Raw genomic sequence first — 20,764 nt, 5'->3', positions numbered from 1 at the left:
ACATGCGCAAATACAACAACCTGATGACAAGGATCAAAGCGAGATCACATATCGGTGTGAGATGGTCGGACAAAGGGGGCAACATTGTCCTATGGCCTTTGGAAATGTACAATCGAGAGGCGCTTAGTCAACTACAAGACCAAGAATGTTACACAAGAATCAGCCCTACACACATCATTGGTATACAAGAGAGGTATCACAATGAATTATATAAATGGAGAGGAAAGGGACTGTTGAGCAAAAAGGAGTTCGATTTTTTGAAAAATGACTATCCTGTCCCCGCCCAACTTTATCTTATCTCTAAGATACATAAGAATGACAAAATACCGCCTGGGAGGCCAATAATATCAGCGATTGGGAGCCTCTTTGAGAACACGAGTGTCTTCATAGACCACTTCCTGCAACCAGAAGTTAAAAAACTCCCAGCCTACATAAAAGACACAGGTGACTTTTTGGCCAAAATATACGATGTTGAGTGAAGGAGAACTATCTATTTATGACATTGGATGTACAGGCACTATACACCAGCATCAGGCATCAGGCATAAGGACGGTCTAAATGCCATCAAACATTACCTGGGAAGAAGACCGATTAATCTATTCGAACATACGAACATGTTGCTGGAACTGACTGAGTGGTGTCTCACGAATAACACATTCATTTTCGATAGACTACACTACAAACAGGTTCAAGGATCGGCCATGGGAACTTGCTTCTCCCCCAGCTATGCGAATCTGCATATGGGCTGGTGGGAAGAGCACGTATTATGGGCAAAGCACTCGGAGACCATGAAAAACAATGTGATTGTGTACAAGAGGTTTATTGATGACATCTTTATTTTGTGGGAGGGCAATGTGGACAGTGCAGAGAAATTTGCAAGTGAATTGAATGAAAACACACTGAACTTAAAATTCACATGTAACACTAGCACAGAAGCAATACAATTCCTAGACCTTGAATTGTTCATCCAACACAACAGGATACAAACACGCACTTATCGCAAACCTACAGCAGGGAACGCGATTTTACATGCTCATAGTTTCCACCCCACACCTCAAACAATCAATCCCTTACGCAGAATTCCCAAGGATGACTCGCAACTGCAGTACCACTGAGGGACTCACAGAAGCTAAACAAAACCTCTTCACTAGGCTCAGAAAGAGGGGGTACACAGACAAGACTTGCCAAAATGCAGAAGCTAAATGTAGCACTAAAATTCAACAGGAACTACTGTTCCCGGTGGAGAAAGGAACAAGCAGTGATAACCAAGAAAGACAACCCCGAGGCTAATAACTGGGGTTCAACAGATACCATACGAACCTCCACAAGATACTAAGGAGGCACTGGCCCTTGGTCCGTAATGACCCACCCATAGGCCATGCAGTGGGCAAAACACCCCTAGTGTCATTCAGGAAAGCTAAATCTATGCGCAGCGAATTAGTCTGCAATGCCCCTGCCATAAAAAAGCCAAACAATTGGCTACAATCCAAGAAAGGCTTCAAAAAATGCAGTAAATGCAAAGCCTGTAACCATGGTATCAATACCGCCTATGTCGAGTTACCTTTCAGACGTACTCCATATACAATCAGGGAGCATTTCTCATGCAAAACAGAATTTGCTGTGTACGTGCTGACGTGTATATGTGGTAAAAGGTACGAAGGGTCCACAATCCACCCTGCACACGTAAGAATCTTGCAGCACTTGCGGGCAATCACGAATAATGACCAAGCGTACCCAGTAGCGAGGCACATCCATGAGACACATGCAGGTAATGCCCAAGGCCTAACGTACTTCGTCATAGACAGCATCCCCAGGAATGTTAGAGGTGGTAACCGTAAACTTGCTCTACGCCGCCTGGAGTCGAGATACATCATTCTTCTGAATTCCAAGATCCCATTCGGTTTGAATGCGGATGAAGCCCATAGTGTACATCTATAACCCAGCCTGTCCTGTTCTCTTTCCGAAGTACCATTTTGAACATCTGCAGTTCACACACTTTTCACTTTAATTCACCCCACATGTTAAAATTGGTTTGTTACACACACACACACACACACCATTGTCACACACTCGCCACATCACGTCACTATCACAATCACCCACCCATTCATCACCACGGACATCTCACACACTAGTACCATACACAAAATATACATGGAGTCCGAGATCTCATACATGCAATTGGTTACAACGCATATGATGCAATGTGGGACTAACGCTTAGGTTTTAGCGGGTAGCATACACACACAAGCACTATGCAGTAATATCGGAAGGTTGTCCGCGGCTGAGGCACTCATTTACCTAAGAGTCAAGTACTGACAATATAGTAGGCACTGTCCTCCTATTAGTTTCAGTTGAATGAATCAACACTCACCCGAAGTTTCGGTCTGTTTAATCTATGCAGCATTGCCTGTTTTAGTAAACAAACTAGCATACCGCGATTTTGCCTTACCTCCCCGCACGACCGCACACGAGCAGGAAGTAACACTATCCACATTGCAGAAAAAGCCAATCACGGCCCACATGACACTCATGAACGGAGCCAGGTATGAGCTGACTCACACGCATTCAATCCGAATTGGTTTACCATAAGTGGTAATGTGTTTAAAGAACATAGAGGTGTAAGTGTCCCATACCGTATTGATGCTAGCTGAGTTAACATTTAGTACAATAAATTCCTGTATATGTTTTTTAATTAATGAAATAAATGTTGGGTCAACTAATAAGTGTCTAGGAAAAGTGAACTTTCGTAATTTTACATTTTGATTTTCAATATTAATTTCCAAAAGAAGAGGATTATGATCCGATGTAACTTTGGGACAAATTTCAATCACGCAGTTTTCTAGGATTCGTTCAGAGGCCCATACCATATCAATCCTAGAACATGATCTATGCGGGGCAGAGTAATAAGTAAAGCCTGGCACCTTTGGATGTTTGGACCGCCATAAATCTCTAATATTGTTTAGTCTTGCAAGCTCTAAAATTGCAGCTCTTACTTTGTACATTCTTTTAGAGTTCATTGGCCCCGTAGAATCTATTTTATAATTCATAACACAATTAAAGTCTCCAGCAATAATAGTTTCCCCTTCCCATTCTAGTAGTTCTAAACTTAGATCTTCATAGATTAGGCTTATCAATATTTGGGCCGTATACCACACAGAATACTAGTTTATCCTTAGCACCTTGAATCTGTGCTATTGCCCATCTACCTCTATTATCTGTGGCAGTTCTCATTATCTCTAATTGAAGTGTTCTTTGTTTTAAAATAGCAACCCCCCTTATAGTCTCATTAAAAGAGGTACAAGTAACCAATTCGTAGCCTAGTTGGGTTAGCAACTTTCTATCTTGATATTTTATATGAGTTTCTGTCAGCAGCACTATGTTAGGGTTATACATTTTAATCTCTTCTTGTACTAGGTTTCTTTTACTTTTATTGTTTAGGCCATCTACATTCCAACATAAAATTCTTAACTTAAGCATTTATTTGATATTGGTCTTATACATATTGTTCTCCTGTTCCTCCATGTATTTTACCTTCATTAAATTTTCATTCCTACTTTTCTTGAAAAAAAATAAAGCGTCAAATCTTGCAAACACATTTTTCACTTGTATCACCACCCCCCACCCACGACTCCCGTTGCCACCCTTGCCCTTGTGGCAACCCCACCCCCTCCCTTGCAGCGACCAGTTTCTTGGGGGGAGCTCCCCTCTAGCGTTGCTGCCGCTGGAGTGGCAGCTCTGAAGAAGCATGCATGAGTGGCTGCTCAAACCATAATTGATTCATGCCTTATTGTATCTATATTTAGCTCAAACTCAAAATAACACACAAAGCAAAGGATAGAGAAAAAAAAAGAAAGAAGATAAAGGATATAAACATATGGCTGTATCTAACCTGCCCTTTTATACTTTAACAAAAAAGTGTAACACTAATTTTCTTTTTCTTTTTGGTTTCTTTTTTCATTATCACATGAGAATTTTTCCAAACATTGTTCCGCAGATAGGGGATCAGTGAAAAAGGCCACTTGCCCATCCCGAATGACCTTAAGGCGAGCAGGCTCTTGAAGATAGGCCAAACATCCTAGATTTTTAAAGGCATCGATTAGCTTCCGAAGTTCCCACCGTTTATCCATAGTTGCCTTAGTTAAGTCTGACTTCACAAAAAAAGTGAAATTATCAACGGTTACCGGATTGTTTGGTTTTGCTTTTAGTGCAACTGCTTGTCGCAAAAGAAAATTGCCAAAATAAATCAAAAAAAGGTCTTGGAAATTTGCTATTAGTGTTCCTTTGAACTAACGGAAGTCTATGTACTCTCTGGAGTTGGGAGTCCCAATCCCAATCCGTGAGATCCAAGAAAGCCCTTTGGAAAAGTTTAACCATAAAAGCTCTCGGGTCTGACCCCTCAATACCTTCCGGTATACCGAATAATCTAAGGTTTTGTCTTCGGGCCCTGTTTTCCAAGTCTTCCACTTTAGCTTCTAGAAGGGACACTCTAGAAGTATTTTGTTTGATAGTTGATGTGGCTTGGTTAACATCTTCCTCCACCTCCACTATTCGTGTTTTAATATCTTCTATTTCTTTAGTTATTCCTCCTAAATTTTGGCAGATATCCCTCATGGTTCCTTGTATTTTAGTATTATCCTCTCTTAATTGGAGGTATTGTTGTTGAATCTCCACCCTCTGTTCTAACAGGGTCTGCATAATTACCTCCATTGATATAACTTTCGGTGGTGTAAGATTTGAAGTGTCAGAAGTACTTGGCGGAGAGGAATTACTAGCTTGTACTATAGACAAAACAGGTACTGTTTCTTGATGATTTGGATTTGTATCTGCCGACACGTCAACCAAAGAATCGGGTTCCACTGCTTCTCCTGGATCATCATCAGAGTTATGATCTAGTTGATCTAATTGTGTCTGAGTTTTCCTCAAGCTGGATAATATAGTTTCATTGGCTTCGTTTGTCTCATCAATATTAAGAATTGAAAGTTCGAGATTTTGTTCCTCACTTGATTTCACAACCTCATTTTGTATGGTATGAGACAGAAAGATATCTGAAGTACCAGTAGGAGTAGGAGAAACTCTAGGAGTCCCTGAGTGTGTCACGACATTTAAGTCACCATTCTCTTCTTCAGAGACTATGATCGTGTTACTAGATACCTCTTGATTCAAAGGAAGTGCGTTTAAGCTAGAATCGGTTAGTGGATCTATAGGTTTGTCCAAATTTAAGCTTATATCATTACTTAAATTGTCCTCTTGAATTTTACTCAACTGCCCATTCAGCTCGTCAGGACTGGCCCCCGAAAGTCTTAAGGCCATATTCTTAACTCCGCCTTTAGCTTCTATCCACCTTCTCAAAGGGCTGTCATCTATTAATCGACTTTTATTTTCTACCATTTCTTTACCTGTTGCTTTTAATAGGAGGATTTTTTGTTTCGTCTTGACCTTTCTCTTGGCTTTCCTTGGCACCAGTTTTTTATTAGTTATCGCTTTGGGAACCTCATTGAGCCCTTCTTCTTCTGGTTCCGAAATTTCCTCATAGTCAACATTTGAGTCTTCATCTGATTTAGTCCCAGATTCCTGAACTAAATCAATCACACCCTCTTTCTCCTTCTCTTTTGATTTAAGCTGGTCAGTCTTTACAGATGTCTTAGTGTTAACGTTAAGGTGCTCAGAGCCTCCCGGTTGATCTTGTACCATATGTAGTGGTCTATTAGTTAAGTCAGTCTCTGTATTGTTTGCAGTTTCACTTATCTTGACCAGTTTCATCTCACTGGTTTCTTTAATTACTGAGCTTGTTGCCCCCTTATCCATGGGTAGTTTATCCGATCCTTTCTTACCACCGCGTATCTCAGTAGCAAGCCCATTATCCTGAATAACTTCCTGAGTAATCTTCTCTGCCTGAGCCTCCACAGATTTGTTACATGATTCTGAGGGCCCTATGGGTGCAGCAAGTTCTTTATTTCTGACATGTATCTCATCATTTTTATCCCTATTTTTATCACTTTTGCCATTCTCATTCCTCTTTTGTTTGCCGGCAGGCAGCATCTCTGTTAATCTTAAATCCACATTTAGCTCGCCACTGATGTTTCCCTTTGCGGCTGTGGTAGAATCAAATAGCATCCCCGGGCACAAACTCTTACCGACATCACCTTCTACGTTATTAGCACCATGGACATTCAAAGTTTTTGAGCAGTCAGAGTTGTGCTTGAGTTTAGCAGAGTTACTAGTCCCATTTGAAGATGCTTGTTGTGTCTCATTCTTATCCACCAAAGAGCCTACCACCGTTACCCCTACAGCCACCGCAGTCATAGTACCTGTGGGTGCTTTCTTTAGTGTCAGAGCGGTCTTCCTGGATCTGGTCTGGCGTGAGGACATCGAATTGTACACCGCCGCCGTTTCTGCCGTTTCCGCCGCTTCTGTCAGCCTCTGCAGCCTTTGCAGCCTTTGCCGTGTTACTGGGAAAGCCCTCAGGTGTACGCCCTGCTGAGTCAAGGCTGGGAACGCCCAGCCTGCCGAAAAGGTAGAGGGCGGCGTAGCACAAGCGAAGCTCGCCGCTCGGCTCCAGGAGCGAAGCAAGCTCCTGCCGTGCTGCAGCAACTTCCAAAGCATCGATCCCGCCAAGCTCCGGTCTCCAACCGTTCCTCTCGTTCCTCTCGGTAGGTGCCAATTTGCAAAAAATACGTTAAACTTGCTTTCTCCTTTCTCCTTTTAGAGAAACAGTATGTAGATATCAAGCATTAAGGCAGCGTAAACGCGATTGTCAGGAGCAGACCCCACATGCAGCGTCTCTTGGCTCCACTTGCAAGTGTAGCATTAGAGGGTGTGTCCAACAGTATGTATATAGGCTTAATGCAGAAAACCGCAATAAGAACAAGGATATGACATCTAAATTATCAGATCTGGAAACACAACTGGCTGAAGCAACATTACAATCAAAAAATAATATTGATTTGCTTAGAACACAATTGGCGGAACTACAAGCTGGACTTAGGAAAACGCTAAGAGAAAGATATGCAGTTAAATTACATAAATACAAATTAGATAAATACAAATTAGATCAATACGAAGGCGGCGACTGCATCGGAAAAATATTAGCCTTTAAAACTGCAGATAGAAAAGCGAAAACTAGAATAAAGGAAATAATTGGATCAGATTCAGTGATATATGGGCAAGAGGATCAAATTTTAAATCAATTTGTTAAATTTTACCAACATTTATATACCCCAGAGGAGTTGCCGAGTAAAACAGAGATTGAAAAATATCTTGATCAATATCTAGGCCCATCGCGAGCACTAAACCATGAAGTAATTCAACAACTAAATTCTAATATTACCACTGAGGAGATTAAACTGGCTATCGACCATCTACCATTAGGTAAGGCGGTCGGTGAAGATTGTATACCAGGAGAATTTTATAAACTTAGTTATCAAGAGTTGGCTCCATTACTACAAAAAGTTATTAATTCAATTATTGTTTCTAAACAAGCACCTTCCTCATGGAAACTCGCTAAAATCATATTTTTTCTGAAAAAGGGAAAACCAGAAAAAGAGTGTGGTTCGTATCGGCCCATATCTCTACTAAACTCCGATGTGAACATTTTTGCTAAAATCCTAGCTAATCGGCTAGCGCCCCATATGCCGGACATTGTTAATCCCCAACAGCATGGCTTTGTAATGGGTAGAGATACCACTCTGCATGTTAATACCTCAATAACCGCTTTGGATGTAGCAGAAACTACTAACACCCCACTCGGTATGATAATGTTAGATGCTGAAAAAGCATTTGACCGAGTGGGGTGGGATTATCTGTGGATAGTATTAAGTAAAATGGGTATAAATGGCTCTTACCTAGATTGGGTTAAGTCAATTTATGATGAACCACGGGCCGTGATCAGCTATGGAGGTACAGATTCTAATAATTTTAAGATTGCAAGAGGTACAAGACAGGGATGCCCCCTTTCCCCATTATTATTTGCTTTATCTTTAGAACCCTTTTTAAATGCCTTAAACGACCAAACCAATATAATACCAGCTCAACATGGGGACATAACCCTTAAATTAACTGCCTTCGCGGATGATATTGCAATATATACATCGGATGTTTGTAAAGCTATGCCTGCAATTATAGAGGAAGCACATAAGTATGGGAAAATCTCTGGGTATAAATTAAATGTTAATAAAACCCAAATTATACTCAACTATACTCCGGCTACATGTACTTATAAAACCTGCAAAGAAGCCGTATATTTAGGTATAAAGCTCACGGCTAAAGTGGAGAAAATTGTTGAAATAAATTATGGGTCATTTCTCAAAGAAACTACTGCGAGCTTTAAAAAATGGCATAAGATACCTCTGAGTTTGCTAGGGAGATTAAATCTGATTAAGATGAAAATCTTACCTAAATTACTTTATTTGTGTAGAGCTATACCGCTACAACCCAATAAGCTTTTTTTTAAGAAATTGGATGGCATCTGTAGCAGCTTTATCTGGGGGTATAAAAAGGCACGAAGGGCGGTAACATTTTTGACATTACCTATCTCTAAAGGGGGACTTACCTTTCCGGATTTTAATCTTTACTTTTTAGCTACTTTTTTTTTGCGCATTAGGAGCTTATTAAAAACACTCCATCTTTATTTTTTCATCAATACATGCTGGGGGCTGATGCCAACCAATTTCTATCACGCGTCCATGATCCCAATTACTTTAAAAGAGTAACATTTAAGACTGCTAAGCATGCTATAAGAATTTGGGACAAAATTCTGCACATTAGTAATAGCTCATTTTACAACGCTGAGCTTAGATTATGGAACAATCCTGGCCTTCCTGGTATTTTTTCGGATGGTTTGGGTAATCGGTGGATAAGACAGGATATAAACACACTAGGAGACCTGTATGGTATTAATGGTTTGATGGATTTTGAGAATTTAAAAATCACAAACGGGCTCACGGATGATATGCACTTTAAATATAGACAACTTAGAGATTTTTTTTGTAATAAATTGAAAATAATGGAAGTCAAACAATCTGATATTCTTGAGGGTATTTACTCAGAAAAAACTAAATCATTAATTAAATGGGGATATCAATGGCTCATTAAGGAGAAGGGAGAAAACACAACTCAAATCGCAGCCAAATGGTCTCGTAGATTAAATCAAAATATTAACTCAGTCCACATTGGTAATGCCCTAACCCATTTAAATGATATAGTTCACTCTTCCAATCTGAAAATGCAACTATATAGGACAATCACGGAACTGTATTATACGCCACAAAGAATATCCAGCTGGGCACAAGGTAATTCTTTGACAGATAAATCTAGGTGTGCTAAATGTAATACTGCCGCGGCTGGAATTGAACATATGTTATTCTCCTGTCCCGCACTTTCCAATTTTTGGAATCGCATATCTTACCATCTTCAATTTAATCAAATAAGTTCAACGGATCTTACGGCACAAATGGTTTTGTTAGATATTCAAGATAGGAACTGTCCCAACAAAGATCTTTCAACGATTTTGCTAGCATGTGCTAGATTAATTGTAGCTAGGGTCTGGATATCTAAAGAACCCCCTAAGGTTGCAGATTGGCTATCATTGGTGTATGAAATTAGAACTATGGAGTTTTCTTTAGCTAAGCTTAGAGGTCCTAAAGCTTTTCGGAGAAAAGAAAAGATATGGAAGAACTTTTTTGATGGCCAAGAGATGTGATTAGGCCTAGTCTGGTTTTTCCATTTAAGTAGTTTTTTACTTTAATAGTAGAGTCAATGTGAAGTTTGATTTACGGATTACTTTATATTGTTTCCATTCCTCAATTTTATTTGTTGTTTGTATCAATTGTATTTGTATGTTAAGTATGGAATTGAATTGTCATGAACCTTGTCACTTCTTGCAAACAATAAAAATGTTTAAAAAAAAAAAAAAAAAAAAAAGAACATAGAGGTGTAACGGGTGATGGGATGTGGGTGTATTTTAACAATTAGCATTCTTATGAAACGCTTTAATATAAGGACACAAAGTTATGTTACCGTACATTATTTTATTTAACCGCGTGAAGAAAGACTGCCATGAAACTTAAAATGTGCAAGTCATGAACTTGTTTATGTCGATACATGGGGAGTGCCCATGTAACCATAGCAACAGCCAGTTGAATATAGTATGTCAATTGAACCCATGGTAACATGTATATGTATATATACCCAAGTAAAATGTAATGCAGATGTTAGTGAACAAGGCGGGAGCAAGCCGCCGAAACGCGTCTGAGCAAGAACTGATCATGTAAATAAATTGTTTGGATTAAGATTCACGGAGTCAGCGCCGTCTTTCATTTTGAAGTTTGGTGTGGTAAAGAATATATATATTTTTTTTTTTTGGGTACAGAGGAAGGATTTTTCATGATTCCAATACCTTCATCCCAGATGTAATGAATTAAGGGAATAGCTCCGACAGAATAACAAAAGGTTCTTTAAAATTGTATAAAAAGCAGTCGGCTTGCTTGGAAGGCATTGGTACAGCAAATTCGATGCACGGTCCAATAAACTGTGAAATCCCCCAATATTCTCTGGTGGGGAATCTACCAGAGGTGGTGTTGGCAAGGCAGGTGACAACATCCTGTAATCGTCCCATTTCGAGGCCATATCATGAAGTTCTCTCTCTTCAACCGAAGAGACCATTTCCTGGCGAGGAACAGACAGCGGAGTATTCGGTACAGAGAGTACGACAGGAGTATTCAGTCGTACTGGTGATGCCACCGGAGGTGGAGTAGCTCCAATAGCCAGCTCGGAAGGTGGAAAGTGTCGTCAGTAATCTTGTAGCATGAATTGCAGATCCGAATGTAATGCAGAGGGCATGGTTACCATTTCTTAATGATTCTGCTGATTTCCTTGTTCAGGAGGAACAAAATAGGCTCGACTATAGTATTGCAGATGATGATCATCATCTGGTTGACACTTAACGTGTAACTGACAGGCTATAACATTCCAAAAGGGCCTCCCTCTTCTTCAGAATATCCTTCCTCCACAAGAGGAGTGGGTAAGTGGTGTAATTTTACTGGGTGATGTATGGTCTGGTGTAATTTCCGTTTCCAGTGTCTTTGCAGGTGAAATTAATTTCATGGACATCTTCGTCGACTATTGTATCGACGACAATGTCTTTCCTTTAACTACCTTTACTTTAGGCAAAGACGGTGATGTCAACAGATGAGACTTCGTAGACGGCAAAGATTTAGTGGACGCCGGTGACTGCACTATTGTCGACGATAGGGTCTTTGTCTACTGTGGCATGTGTGACGACCGACTTCCTCGTCAACTGCTGTGGCTTCGTCGACTTTTCTGTCAACGACAACCTCGTCGACGGTACTTTCCTAGACAACGATGGGGTGGTTGTCGAATTAAAGGGCAACGGAGAGTACTTCGTCGCCAATGCTTATCCCTCCTTAGATGATGTGGAATGGTCGACGAAATTAGACCTTGCATCGATGTTAACGACAGCCTCTAGTTGTCGACAGAATTGAAACACTTATCTCCACTGGCGGTTTGCCAGAAGGTTTTTTTAATGTTAACTTGAGCTCCGTAGGTGATGTTTTTGGCTTAGATGGCTGTTCTTTTTTGTGAGAACCTTTATTGCGTTCAGAGCCAGATTCGGGATATAACTTATTGGTGCATATCCTGACACGCTCTTTATCAGATTGTGAAGAATCCTTGACCCTCTTTGAGAGTGAACAGTCTACCTCTTCAAAAGTTTCTAAAATTTCTGCAGAGTCGACAATGAGTTACACCTGGTTAACAATTTCTGGAACGAGATAAGAAGAAGTCCTTCTTAGTCTCTGAGGGCTTTGTTAGGAAAAGTGCAACAAATCACACATTGACGCCTTTTGAGATGGGTACAAACAAATGCAGTCTTTTTGAGGGTCCTCTATATACAGCCTCTTCAAGCAAGTGGCACATTCTCTGAAGAGAGCCTTTTTAGCCTGGTCAGCTATAATCCAGTCAGATTTGGTAACCCACAAACAGAAAGATTAGCGATATAGGAAATATAAATCAAAAGAATGCACTTTCCTGAAGGAAGGAATCCAAACTTGTTCTTTAGATGAGAAATCTAAGCAGAGCTCAGCAGAGACTCCCTTAGCACAACGTGCAGTAGAAAATTTGAGGTACTGAGCTTCTCTCAGGAGTGTTGTAGAGGGAGATTGATTGGGGCAGAACTTTGGTTTCTTTTCTTTTACGCCTCTTAGTTTATTACCCTATCTGTGTACTATGGCTACTATTAAGTCTAACACAAGTACTGGGGACTCACATCTGACGACGGGGAAGGATTCAAGCATGCGAATCTATGAAAGTTCCAATACTGAAGTAAATTATTGCATCTCGGCTCATGTCTGTAGCTGCAGATCAGAGTGGGTTTCTGGTGAATAGATCAGTCTCAGTTAACATAGGCTATCAACTTTTTTGCTCAAAGTAAATTCTGTGCAGCCACCTGAATTGTAAACGCAGAAAAAGCCTTTGATCTGGTAAATTGGGAGGCTGTTTTTCATATTCTGGGGAACTTTATTTCCTCCTAGGTGTTTGACAATGTTGAAAGACCTCCATACGAATACCTCAGCATCGATAATACATCGGGGTGCCTGTCATCTCAGATTTTGTTAGCTCTTTATCGAACCTCTTACTAAAGACAACATCTTCCCTCCACTACTTGGTATTTCTAAACTGAAGCTATACACAAATGATTTAGTGGTTTATCTGAAAGCAGATAAAAATAATATTCAGAATTTACTTGACAAGAGCAGAGTTTACCTCAATGGGGGGGGGGGGGGGGGGGGGGGAGGGGGGGAATGGAAGGGCCGGGGTTGTACAAAATAAAATTTAGGAAAGGCAGATATTCTATTATTTAATGCTTCAGCTGCAGATATATTAGACTTAGGCTAGAAGTACACCCTTTACATCCAGTTAGATATTTGTGTTTCTACATCACATCCAATTATGAGGAACAGTTTAGTGTAAACACATAGTTAAGTTTAATCACAGTATGTAACCTTTTTAAATGTTCTTCACTAACTGATTAATCAATGGTAGAGTAGCCTTAATTAAAATGTCAATCTTGCCTCTTTCATCTTTTTATTTTTTAATGCCTTGGGTAAAATTTCAGGGATTTTTTTTCCCCCGGAGATAAGACTTGCTTCTATGCAGGAACAATCAGCACAGGCAAAGTTTTCCAAATCATCAATTGGACAAAGAATGCGGAGGCCTTAAGATGCCCAACCTGTGATCAGATTATCTGGCATCACTTTTAGACACCATTTCCTGTCTCAGGGATAGGCTTCATGCCCATATTTTTGACAATTGCTTAATCCGCGCCATGCTGGAGTATACAGGTGTCTTTCTGCCAGGATTTAGGATTTTATTTATCTCCCAATTTTTTTTTTTTTTTTTTTAAAGATACAGTGATTCAAGACCCATTATGGTGTAAGAATTAACTAAAAAAAAAAAAATCAACAATCTGTCAAAGCTGTATTTAGCATTCCTTTTCAGGTGGGTCGCTAATTTTAAAAATGTTGTGTTCATTTAAATTGAGGGGCGTTGGCTGCTGGTACAGAGATTCTGTTGAGCTGCTTACCAAACATGCTCAGAAAATAGAGAAGGCAAGTGGATTTAGATTGACATCTAAGGAGTGGGAGGAGCTGTGCTAATTCTGCTATCAATCACTTAGAGGTGCTAATTTTAGAGGCATAGAGCATTAGTCTCGTTGGCTTCAACATCATGCTCCCAAGTGCGTGAGCAGCTTCTTCCCCTGAGTTCATAATCTTTATTTCAGATGCCATCTGGAGGGAGGAGACTGGTTCCATATTACCACATTATGTTCCCCTCTTCATGAGTTTTGGAATCAGTTGGCAGGTCATTTGAGTTCATTACTAATTAAGCCCTTACTGTTCCGTTCAGGATTATTAGTAATGACTCCGGGTTACGCTCTCTCATCTGAGCACAGGTTCATTTTCCTTGCAATGTTGTTGCTCACTCTGATTTTGCAACGATTGAATTCAACTGAGACACCTTTATTCATTCATTGGCAGAGTAAAATGAATAGAATCAATTTTGTGGAAGATGTATATGCACAAACAATCAATTAAAGAAGTAGGATTGTATTTGATACAACTTAAACTCTGCACAAGTGTATGTCTATGCTAAGCTCTTTAACTTAGTTTCATGGATTCGTTGGTATGTCTCAAAGCAGTTTTTATTAGGTTATGTGAAGGGGGATTTATAGAGCGCACATACACCAATAGTTCTCTTGGCGCTGAGCTAGGGGCCACCGCTGAATCTGCAGCTAACTATAGACTTGAGTAAAAAGCCATGTAATTTGTGGTCTGTGTGATTGCAATAGGCATAGACTTCCAAAGTTGAGGTCCTAGAGTGGAAAATTGTGAGCCTCATCAGTTTGCATCTGAATCTCAGGACTACCAGTAGATTAATTTGCGCAGACTGTATAAAGCGGTTTTAGGTCTATTTTAATTTGTATAGTTATTTAGAACTACATTCATTTATATGCTCTTTTCTATTACCAATATCAATTGAATATTAAAAAAATTTATTTACCAGATCCAGTCTGGCGCCTGGGGAATATTCTAAAGGTGAGGAATCTGCAGTTAGAAGTATCCAACAGAAAAGGGCATTTCTTTTTAAATGTAATAAAAGAGTCCAACAGCACCCAGCTCATCATCCCTGGAGAATAAACACTTTCATGTGTTAGGTTATTGCTTTTATTTAAAACGTGATCTCACAAAACACATTTGAGGACCTGAACTTGGAGGAGTAAAACCTTTAGCCATTGTTTACTGCAGGAAGCCTCAGAATAGCTACTTTGGATTATACCAAAGGAAACAACACTTCACTTCCATGCTTCATAGAACTAAATTCATGGACTTTAAACATCTTTTTTATATAGAAGTCATTATGTTCAAAACTGCCTCCTATTGAATGAACTTTCAGGATACAGAAACTCCAAGAAAATGTTCCAATTGGCATTCCAGTGTAGACTTGCCACTACAACAGTATCAAGCCCTCAAAAAGGAATGGCATATGCAAATTTGCCATGAAAATAAGGAACACTTCACAAATTACCTTGACCTTCTTGGACTGGGGCCTTGCTAATCTACTCTTTATTGGTCCAAGTTTAGTCAATGTGCTCTGAAAGAGCACTGGTATGGATAATTAGTTTGCACAAAATATATTGCAACAAGAAGTTGGACACTTAAGTTTTCACAAACACGTTTCTTCCAAAAATAGGAAAGCCCAGGCTGATCTTATATGCTCCACAGGGTGACAGACTGTCCTGATACTCCTAGATTTGCTCTTCTTTCTACTCCTTCCTATTTGTCAAGCACAGCTATGGGAAATCCCTGAGGCACAATGAGGTTCTAGTATTTTTCTCCCATATTGCAGCCTTTACACAGAAGCACCTTTGCTTCCTGTCTTACTTTTTTTTTTTAACTACCCTATTAAAGTAGGGTCTTTTAAATGTACATTATTATGACTGATGCAATCTAATTGGCAAAATCGGACTTTCCTTTTATAGCCACATCGTCTATGTTGAATTACAAAACTGAAAATGCACACTCGTAGAGTTGTTTCAGAAAACTGAGCATGCAGATATTCTCCAGTTTAGGATAAATCAGAAAGACTACCAGGCTGGATGAATGCGAGTTGGCAAGTATGGTTGAGCGTTTACATTTTTGGGAATCCATCATATAGCTCCATCATAAAGCGATGTGAATTTAATCAATTGGTTTTTATCTTCCAACTTTAATTTAAAACAAACTATTTTGTAGCTTTTGTATTATGCAGGAAAAAAAAACTAAAATGCATGCTTAGCCATCCATAGGACTAGTTTTATGCCATAATGTTATAAGTAATTTGATTACTCACCATTATTTGTGTAGGATTTGTGCAGCTTTTTTTCTTTCGAACGGTCACACCATGTAATGCATTCCAGTTACTCCTTTAAAAATATAAACAGATCATATTAAAAAGACGTAATACTGGCTCAGAAATTTATTCTTTGCACATCATACACTACCATGTTAATAACCACATACACTACCATGTTAATAACCATAATCACCCTCGTCCCATGCCAGAAATTGTCCTATTACACTCGCTTACACTAAATACCAAGAGAAATACAAATTCCAAGTATAAAAAAATACATTTTAAAAAGCTAACCGTATAGGAGAGGGGCCTTGGACAAGTTTTACGACATGAGCTGCCCAAGAGGTAGATCCCAATCACCTTACCCCCCCTCACCCCCCCAAAAAAATGACTACGTTTGCTTAGCCTGCCACCTTTGTCAGCATGACGAATGGGGGCACCGTGTGGGTTGGCAGGCCTTCGTTAGTGACTATTGTTGCCCCAAGTTAAAAAAAAAAAATAGAATAAAAATAAAAACCTTAGATTTCTACTTCGTGCACAGACAATGCATGTAAGAATGAATACACAAAAAAAACGGTCACGAAAAAGCAACACATCATAACGGACAAGCATGGCCACAACACATGTAAACAGACATTAATTTACATATGGCTGGTAAGGGACATGGATTGAGTATGGAAATCGCAGAAATTACTGTTAGCATAAGTCTAAGCCATTTTTGTTGTGGCATCCATTTTAAGCCATGTGATTCTGCCATCTTCACTGTTGCCTGGCTTTCTATTCTGCTGAATCAACTGTAGTTAACTCCTTCAGTACTGAGCCAGAGCAATGTATGAGCTCAGAAAGGCCTGTAGCTGCTAGAATGCACCTGTTTCAGAATTAAACTGTTAATCTATTCCAACTGATGTAAGCAGTTATGTCTCCCCTCCTACTTTGATGACCACGTGATATTTGTCTGTCCATGTTAGTCGATAGCTATAATAATAATAGGCTAATTTATAAAGCGCAATGGTTACACTATGACCAGTGTGTCCCCGCGCTGCGGTAACGTTGCCCAGAATTCTACTACCCTCCTCCCCTGCCCTACTTCTCACAGGGGAATAGATAGGTTGCTAAATGTTTCCTAAAGCAGCTCTCCTGGACCACCATCCGGAGGCCCACAGGGAGAGCACTCCACTGCTTGGCCGCCAGTAGGCAGCAAGACCGTCCACCCATCCTAGCTCTCTTGACAGCGGGTACACACACCAGGCCCACCCCACCTGATCTCAATTGGCGTGTTGGACCATAGGGGGGAAGTAGATCAGACCGGTGCGACGGAGCAGTCCCATGCAACACACACACACACTTCAATAATACGCTTTCCTTTATCGGAAGCCAGTGCAGCGCCGCCCGTGCTGCCTTTGCAGATGCCCTTCTTGGGCGCATAAGAATCAGGCGGGCTGCTGCATTCTGCACTCCCTGAAGTCGGAGAATACACTTGGTCGTCGCACCCAGATAAAGAATGTTGCCATAATCCAGGCGCAACATCACCAGGGCATGGACCATAGTCTTCCTGGCCACCAAAGGCAGTAAGTCCAAGGTTTTCCGCAGGACCTTCAGGACTCCAAAACAGGAGACTTCCACCTGCAGGTTTTGATAGTAAAAGGAAACGTTGGTGTCTAACCACACTCCCAAATTCTTTGCCTGCGCAACTGTGCGTGGTCCCAAGATTCTGGGGCCACCACGCAGAGTACCATACCGTCTGGGCCCTTCCCACCACAAGCACCTACGTCTTGTTGCCATTCAACTTAAGGCAGTTCTTTGCCATCCATGCAGCCAGTTCTAGCAGGCATGCAGTGAAGTTGGAGGCAGCCATCTCTGGTGCCCGAGTTAGGGAAACCACCAACTGAGTGTCATCGGCATAGGATACGACCCCAAACCAATCAGCAATCTCCGCTACGGGAGCCACATAGAGATTGAACAGTGTCGGGCTCAGGTTCGATCCCTGCGGTACCCCCCCCCCCCGACTCAGCTTGATGACTCTTGAATAGTGATCGGCCTGTCTCACCTGGAAGCTGCACCCAGACAAAAAAAAAAAAAAAAGATTTTAGCCAGCTCAGGGCACTGCCCGGCACCCCTCCATTCCTATGACATTGCACCATCTTGTGGTGGGCCGCAGTGTCAGAGGCAGCACTTAGATCCAGCAGAATCAGGGCATCCGTATGTCCTGCGTCCACAAATTGCCTGATGGATTCCATGTTAAAAAACAAGGCTGATTCTGTGGAGTATTGTGCTCGGAAGCCAGACTGGGTGGAATGAAGGAGATCGAATTCCTCAATATGTAGAGTCAAATCTTCATTCATCACTTTTTCCGCCACCTTAGCAAAGTACGGCAAAAGCACAGATTGTCCAGTTGGTCTAGATCAATGTGCGGTTTCTTTGGGAGCGGAAGGACCACAGCTTCCGTCCAGCAGCTAGGTACTATACAGGTCCTGAAAGATGTCTCCACAGGTGTCTTATCTAAGGCTCCAGGCTCTCCAAACTCCCTCTCAACCTTTTAGGGGCATAAAAAAAAAGTTCTATAGCCCCTCTCCCTCATCACCATACTCTATCTCCTTCGTCCCTTCCTCTCCTGCTCTGGCCAAGTCAAGGAAGGTGGAGTAAATTTTCTCCACTTTATCGGGAAAAAAGTCTGCTATCCGATTACATCGCTCCTCTGAGCCCACAGCCGTGCAGATAGAGTGGTTAAGGAGGATATCCCCTTATAGACCTTAAACAGTTCACAAGTAGAGTGACTAGCCGCATCAATTCTCTCCAGATAATGAGCTGCTTTGGCTCCTCTATTGAGCCTGTAATAATTAGTTAGTGACTCTTTATACTGCCCTCTCCCCTGCTCTGAGATATCTACCCTCCAGCGCCTTTCCAGTCGTTTGCACCCAGCTTTTGCTACTCTCAAGGCGTCTGAGTACCACGGGCCGATCTCGAAGCTCTGCCCGGTTTCCTCCGTGCCCAGGGGGCAGTACAGTCCAGAGCCTCCGTGATCCATCTCTCCAAGTTCCTACATGCCTCTTCGGCACCTATAGCACCAGGAGGGCTCTCCTGTACAAGGGCATTGCTGAACTGTCCTACTCCTGTGTATGCCTGTACCTTCTATTGGAGTTTCCATTCTTACTGTGCAACAAAGTGGGTATAAAAGACCCTTGGGTTTCTGTATCCCTTGTACTACCTCATACAGTGCCCCAGGATGTTGTATTGATATTCCAGATTCAGTGCTTTTCAAGAGCCATGACACATAATATGGATACAAAGTTATTCAGATATGAAGTACGACCCCTGAAAAGACCAGCCACTCTCCACCGCAACTGCTCTACATTCCAGAGCTCCTTCAGAGAAGACAGGTTGCTAGGGAGCAGTAAGTGTTCCAATGCATCTGATGAAATATACATGTATTACATGTGAACTAGTGGAAAGAACATAACATGTGCCAATCTCAATGTTGTTGTTTTACGATGGGTGGACAGAATAGGGTGAACCCCTGTACCGGTGGGCCCCTAAAATAGCTAATTTCCACAGGAGAAGACAAAAACCTGTAGTCCTCCTTAACTCCACCTCATTATGGCACACAGGCACCTAGATGAGACACACTGGCACCACACACACACACAAAATTAATTAAGTGCAAACGGCCAGACTGACCTGATGCCGGATAGTGAATAGATGGTTAATTGTTTCAGGGGAGATATAAGCTGAATATTTCTCCTCTCTGCAGAGGTATGAAGTGAAAAATGAGGTGAACAAGCAATGCACATTCTGTAGGAGGGGCAGGAGGGATCAACACTGAGTGAGCGGGGAGTGGCATTCGCAAAGACAAGCTGTGCATGAGGGAGAAAGAACACATGCATTCTCACGGGAGTGTAGAAAGAAAAAAATAGTCTGACTGAGCAGTGGAAGGACATATAATCCAATCAAAAGGATGGGAAAGAAGCTAGGGTATGGACAAACACAGGCAGAGGAAGGAAAGCAATTGATTAAGAAGCAAGCCATCAATCAGAGAGACAACTGTGTTCTCCTAGCGCCGGGACACCTCCTAGCGAGGTAGCTGTTCGCGCTTTACAAAACGCTGTAGTATTATTATTAATGAAGGCAACCAATGGGCTGGCCATGAGGAAACTGTACTTTATTGGTATAGTCCACCAGAGGTCTTTTGACAAGAGTTCACTAAAAGCGGTCTGGAGGACAGAGCTAATAAAATGACATACGCGATACATAAAGCAACTGACCATCATTTAGTTACACTGCAGATTCTTCCTAGTTAATTTGCTACCAGAGGACTCGGGTTTTTGGACGTTTACAATTTCACTCAATTATGCTATTTTACTTTGTGTAGTTCCTTTTTCTTTGATACATAGAAGTAAAAGAGCAGGAAGGGAGATTGTTTCAGCTTGAAACAAAATTGCAATGAGCAATGTTAGCCGAGTAATCCTAAGGTTCAAAGCAATCTACTATGTTTTAGAAGGAATTCCAACATCTGCCCTTCCTATGCAGAGTATGGGGAATGTTTGGAGATTAACTCCTTAAAAAGGTGTATTGCTATCTGAGTGGACAGCAAAGAAGGTTGCTGTAGTTTAGGCCCTTTCACGGTTCTCGGAGGTTAAAATAACTGATGGGGTTCAATTGGGTTAGGAGCAGAACCATATCTACAATACTGATGGCATTCCTAGTGAAGCGGTTGACAACTAGATGCTAACTTCAGAGTGTTGCAGTGTACCCTCCTTTCTACATCTTTTAAAACACCATCCACATGTTTAACAAACAGTTACTCACTAATAACCAGAAAGTCAATTAAATGGACATATCCAGCAGATCAATTAGTCCT

The 20,764-nt window shown here is 41.1% G+C and overlaps 1 protein-coding gene and 1 non-coding gene across 4 annotated transcripts in view; both read right to left on the bottom strand.

Moving 5' to 3' along the window:
• Positions 1-20,764, bottom strand: part of CKAP2 (cytoskeleton associated protein 2) — a 223,050-nt gene that overhangs the window by 143,717 nt on the left and 58,569 nt on the right. For all 3 annotated transcript variants that reach the window (XM_086935045.1, XM_086935043.1, XM_086935044.1), the window contains exon 3: positions 15,907-15,979. In XM_086935045.1, the coding sequence (XP_086791171.1) occupies positions 15,907-15,979 (73 nt within the window). The remainder of the gene's footprint in view (positions 1-15,906; positions 15,980-20,764) is intronic.
• On the bottom strand, positions 15,076-15,180 carry LOC147698467 (U6 spliceosomal RNA). The gene has a single exon (XR_015299495.1). It is a non-coding gene; the product is annotated as a U6 spliceosomal RNA (small nuclear RNA).

The sequence above is a fragment of the Lissotriton vulgaris genome, chromosome 8 (assembly GCF_964263255.1).
Source record: "Lissotriton vulgaris chromosome 8, aLisVul1.2, whole genome shotgun sequence".
In the NCBI taxonomy this organism is placed as follows: Eukaryota; Metazoa; Chordata; class Amphibia; order Caudata; family Salamandridae; genus Lissotriton; species Lissotriton vulgaris.
This window is presented reverse-complemented; position numbering and strand designations above follow the sequence as displayed.